Here is a 4,677-nt window from a genome sequence, read left to right as displayed (position 1 = left end):
GTTGCAGTGGGGGACTTGAAACTGTCTGATTGGGCCATGCAAGTTGCACAAAGGAAAAGTCAAGCAGCCTCTTGTAGGCGAACAAACAGCAACAGTTATTCGCTCACCGGGACTACTGCAGAAGTTGTATCAATTATTCCATTATTTATAGCCAAAATACCGATGCTTACAGAATATAAAAAGTATCTGTAAATGGCATGACTTTATCGGGTTAAATTGAGGAGATTTTTTTTATTGACCAGCTCACAATGAAAATGGATTTTCAAACGAGTTGTGTGACTTTTTTCGCACTGATCATGCCGTCAATGATGGTATCAGCGCAAGGGGATAATGGCATTGCTTTCCCGGACCACGGATTTTGCCAGCCTATTTCAATCCCACTATGCACGGACATCGCCTACAATCAAACTATCATGCCCAATCTGGTGGGACATTACAATCAAGAGGACGCAGGACTGGAGGTGCACCAGTTTTACCCATTGGTAAAGGTACAGTGCTCGCCGGAACTTAAATTCTTCCTATGTTCAATGTATGCGCCTGTTTGTACAGTTTTGGAAAAGGCCATTCCACCCTGTCGCTCAATTTGCGAGAGGGCAAAGCACGGCTGCGAGGCGCTCATGAATAAATTCGGGTTCCAATGGCCAGAACGCCTCCGGTGCGAGAATTTCCCCGTGCTTGGAGACGGGCACATTTGCGTGGGTCAGAATGAATCTACTGCCACTGCCCCGCCCGTACACATGCCAGTCCCTGGAACCCCTGGCGTCCATGTCTACTCCACATCAGACAGGCCTTTCCGCTGTCCATCTGTGCTCAAAGTCCCCACTTATCTGAATTATTCGTTTCTGGGGGAGCTGGATTGTGGAGCACCATGTGAACACTCCAGGAGCAGTGGGGGCTACATGTTCTTCAATGACAAAGAGATTTATTTTGCACGCATATGGATCCTCATCTGGTCATCTCTGTGCTGTGCCTCCACCCTATTCACCGTCACCACCTACCTAGTGGACATGCAGCGCTTCAAGTACCCGGAGAGGCCCATCATCTTCCTCTCTGGGTGCTACACCATGGTCTCCATAGCCTATATCGCTGGCTACTTCCTGGGGGACAAGGTGGTGTGCAATGACAGCTTCACCCCAGACGGATACAAGACCATAGTCCAGGGGACCAAGAAGGAGGGCTGCACCATCCTCTTCATGATGCTGTATTTCTTCAGCATGGCCAGCTCCATCTGGTGGGTCATCCTCTCCCTCACCTGGTTCCTGGCAGCTGGGATGAAGTGGGGGCACGAGGCTATTGAGGCCAACTCCCAGTACTTCCACCTGGCAGCCTGGGCTGTGCCCGCCGTGAAGACCATCAGCATCCTGGCCATGGGGCAGATCGAGGGGGACGTGCTCAGTGGGGTGTGCTTTGTGGGCCTCAACAGCCTGAACCCCATACGGGGCTTTGTCCTGGCCCCCCTCTTCATCTACCTCTTCATCGGTACCTCCTTCCTCCTGGCCGGCTTCGTGTCCCTGTTCCGCATCCGCACCATCATGAAGCACGACGGCACCAAGACGGAGAAGCTGGAGCGCCTGATGGTGCGCATCGGGGTGTTCAGCGTGCTCTACACCGTCCCCGCCACCATCGTCATCGCCTGCTTCTTCTACGAGCAGGCCTTCCGCCACCACTGGGAGAGAAGCTGGGTCAGCCGTAACTGTAAAGGCTTAGCCATCCCCTGCCCCATGCAGTACACCCCCCGCATGACCCCCGACTTCACCGTCTACATGATCAAGTACCTGATGACCCTCATAGTGGGCATCACCTCCGGGTTCTGGATCTGGTCTGGCAAGACACTCCACTCCTGGCGTAAGTTCTATACCCGACTCTCAAATGGTAGGCACGGAGAGACCACTGTCTAGGGAGGGAGGTCAAAACATGGGACTTGTTTTGGGACATTCGTTTGGATGTTTTATAGTGTGTTTTTCTCCCTCCTATTTGTTTACTCACTGTCAGAGACTCAGTGGTACTTTTATACATTGATCATCAGATACTGTCAGTATTTTTATGGAACGTTGACACAATTTGTAAGAAGTCAAATATTGCATGACAAAATCAAGCTTTAAGGGGGGTCTTGACCAAAGAACAAACTGTTCCTCACCTGAAGAATGGCCAAAACCTCAGAATGAACAAACAAGAAAGGTGTTCAGTGGATGCCATGTGCTGAAGTGCTCTCTCTCTCCTCCCCACTCTGTTCCTACTCCTTTTTTTAAAGTTACCAGCCATAAAAACTCTCCAGTGTGAGTGAGAATCCAGCTGGGAATACAGTGAGCGGGGGAAGGAAGGAGGCCTGAAAGGACAGGCGGCCATTTTAAGAACGTGTGAGATGTAATTAAATGCAACTGTAAATAGGAATTGTAAAATATAAAATTATATATTTGTATTTAAAGAAAGGACATGTTTTGTTTTGTCTTCCGACAGCCGTAGTGCCTGGTTAACTCTAGCACCCCTTCTGAAAGGAGCCATAGACACACTGTCTCTTAGTGCTGTTTTCACTGGCAGTATGACACATACACATTTGAAGTTTCTCCTGTCAAACTCAGATCTGTAATCATTTTCCTTCTGATCTATCAGATCAGGGAAGCTGGGTTGTAGTAAAGGCAGTCTTTGGCTGTGCACATTTTCCCTAGCTTAGCCCTTCTCCTTCCTCTCGTCTCCCCCCGCCAATTAAATCCCTTGGAGCTGAGCAGCAAGAGAAGCTGGGTGGTAGGGGTGAAGACAAGGCTGCAAGGACACTGGTCATGTCTCCAGGGGGGCGGAAAGCTAGCCCTAATTGTCAGTACTATACTCCATTACCAAAAAGTCACACCAAAAAGATCCACTTCTGGAGACTGTGTTGCTCAAAGTGTTCAAATAATTATCTAGGAAAACAAAAAAGTATTTTGACAAAACAGAATCAAAGAAGAATGTGGTATTTTAATGTTGTGGCGTGAAAAGTGGTGTGAATCTGTCAACCACAAATGTATCTCACATGAATTGCTGGGAGGGAAGGGGATGGGAAGGTGACGACAAAATAAAAGACACATGATTTGATTTTTTTTTGGTATTGCTGTGTGTGTGTGTGTGTGTGTGTGTGTCCTGTGTTGTCTTGACTAGCAGGATTATTTTCTTGATCTTGTCTATTTCGTTTGTCTTTTGAATTGAAAAGGGATTTTGTTACCACGACATTACGTCTCAGGATGTGCTAATATCATAGTTATAGTATGGAAATGTTAACAATACAAATATGGTCACTGTCTGAAAGTGAGGGTTTGTCGATGAGGGTTAGAAAAGGGGGGTCCCTGTTACTATATTGTTCTGTACTACAGCACAAACTATGCGGTGTCATTTCGAGAGCTACCGTTATTTCTTATAACTGAGTGGTAACATGTTAATGCACAAAGATGTAAGTGAAGTTACAAAATGGTGGTCTCTGCCCAACTTCACCAGGTTCATCATAAATTCACAGTTCCCTAATTAAATGACCATAAAAAAGGAATATCTACATCATGTTATAAAGTTATGGTTCAACACAAATGTGATAGTGTTGAAACCTGTATGTCTTGTGGCCTGGCTTTGGTTGGAGTGGGCTTAGCTGTAGCTCGGTGTACGTTCCAGGTTCAAACTAACAATGCCCCCTTTGGAAACAATCCAAATGCTGGGCATTATAAACATCACTGTGCCTCTGTTGAAGAGGGGATCACATTTGGGCTCTAATGTATGTCCTGAGGCCACGCAGTTTTACGGGCCGGATCCAATACAATGGCCTCCTTCACTCCAACGTCGTTCAGCTACGATGATGAGGTGCTGTAAGAAGCCCTACTTTAACGTGCCCTCGTGTGCACAACGCGTGGCTGTATGTATGTGAGCCTTGTCTGTCGGTAGACTTGCCCGTCTGTCCGCATCTCTCTCTCAGCTATCTCTCTCTTGCTCTCTCGTGATGTGTGGCTAAAATAGGCCTCTACTCAAGAGAAGTCTCCCATCACGCTGCCCTCGCCAATGTGTTGACAGTTGAGTCATACCCTCAACATCTGTTAGCTCTCAGACTGTGTGGCGACTGCCACGAGGATGCATTACCCTGACGCGGCTCGCCAAGGTACAGGGGGTGATGTAACACTGGATACCTGGAATGACATACCCTTAGATGGAATATTAGCTACTATGCCAATAAGAACTTGAGTATGCTACTTTGTGTGTGTATATTTCTTTGTGAACATGGCATTCGTCTCTGCATGCGAGTGAAACGATGGGAAATAATGGTGCTTGGCTTCACAGAGTACTTTATCGTTCAATAACCTTTTTAAAGTAAACACAATATTGATCTGGAATCCCCCGAGTGATTCATGGCTGAAACTGAACCTCATCTGTGGTGATGTAATGAAATAAATGTAGTGCAGGCTGGAGAAAGGGGATACTCCCCGGATCCCCAACACCTCCAGCACAGAGGCTATGAGGAATACTTCCAAAACATACTGTAAGCATACAGTGCCTTCAGGAAGTATTCACACCCCTTGACTTTTTCCACATTGTATGGTGTTACAGCCTGAATTTAAAAAATCTAATTGAAATTTTGGGTCAGACAATTTTGGGTTACACACAATACCCCATAATGTCAAAGTGAAAATATGTTTTTACAAATGTTTACAAATTTATTAAAAATGT

General features: G+C 46.5%; 1 protein-coding gene across 1 annotated transcript; it reads left to right on the top strand.

Moving 5' to 3' along the window:
* LOC115104135 (frizzled-2-like) lies at window positions 1-2,102 on the top strand. The gene has a single exon (XM_029625374.2). It carries the CDS (start codon window positions 249-251, stop codon window positions 1,896-1,898), a length of 1,650 nt encoding a protein of 549 aa, XP_029481234.1. The 5' UTR covers window positions 1-248; the 3' UTR covers window positions 1,899-2,102.
* The last annotated feature ends 2,575 nt before the right edge of the window (window positions 2,103-4,677 follow it).

The sequence above is a fragment of the Oncorhynchus nerka genome, linkage group LG21 (assembly GCF_034236695.1).
Source record: "Oncorhynchus nerka isolate Pitt River linkage group LG21, Oner_Uvic_2.0, whole genome shotgun sequence".
Lineage (NCBI taxonomy): Eukaryota > Metazoa > Chordata > Actinopteri > Salmoniformes > Salmonidae > Oncorhynchus > Oncorhynchus nerka.
This window is presented reverse-complemented; position numbering and strand designations above follow the sequence as displayed.

Coding starts and splice junctions, on each gene's coding strand:
- LOC115104135 (XM_029625374.2), top strand. CDS start 249: ATGAAAATGGATTTTCAAACGAGTTGTGTGACTTTTTTCGCACTGATC.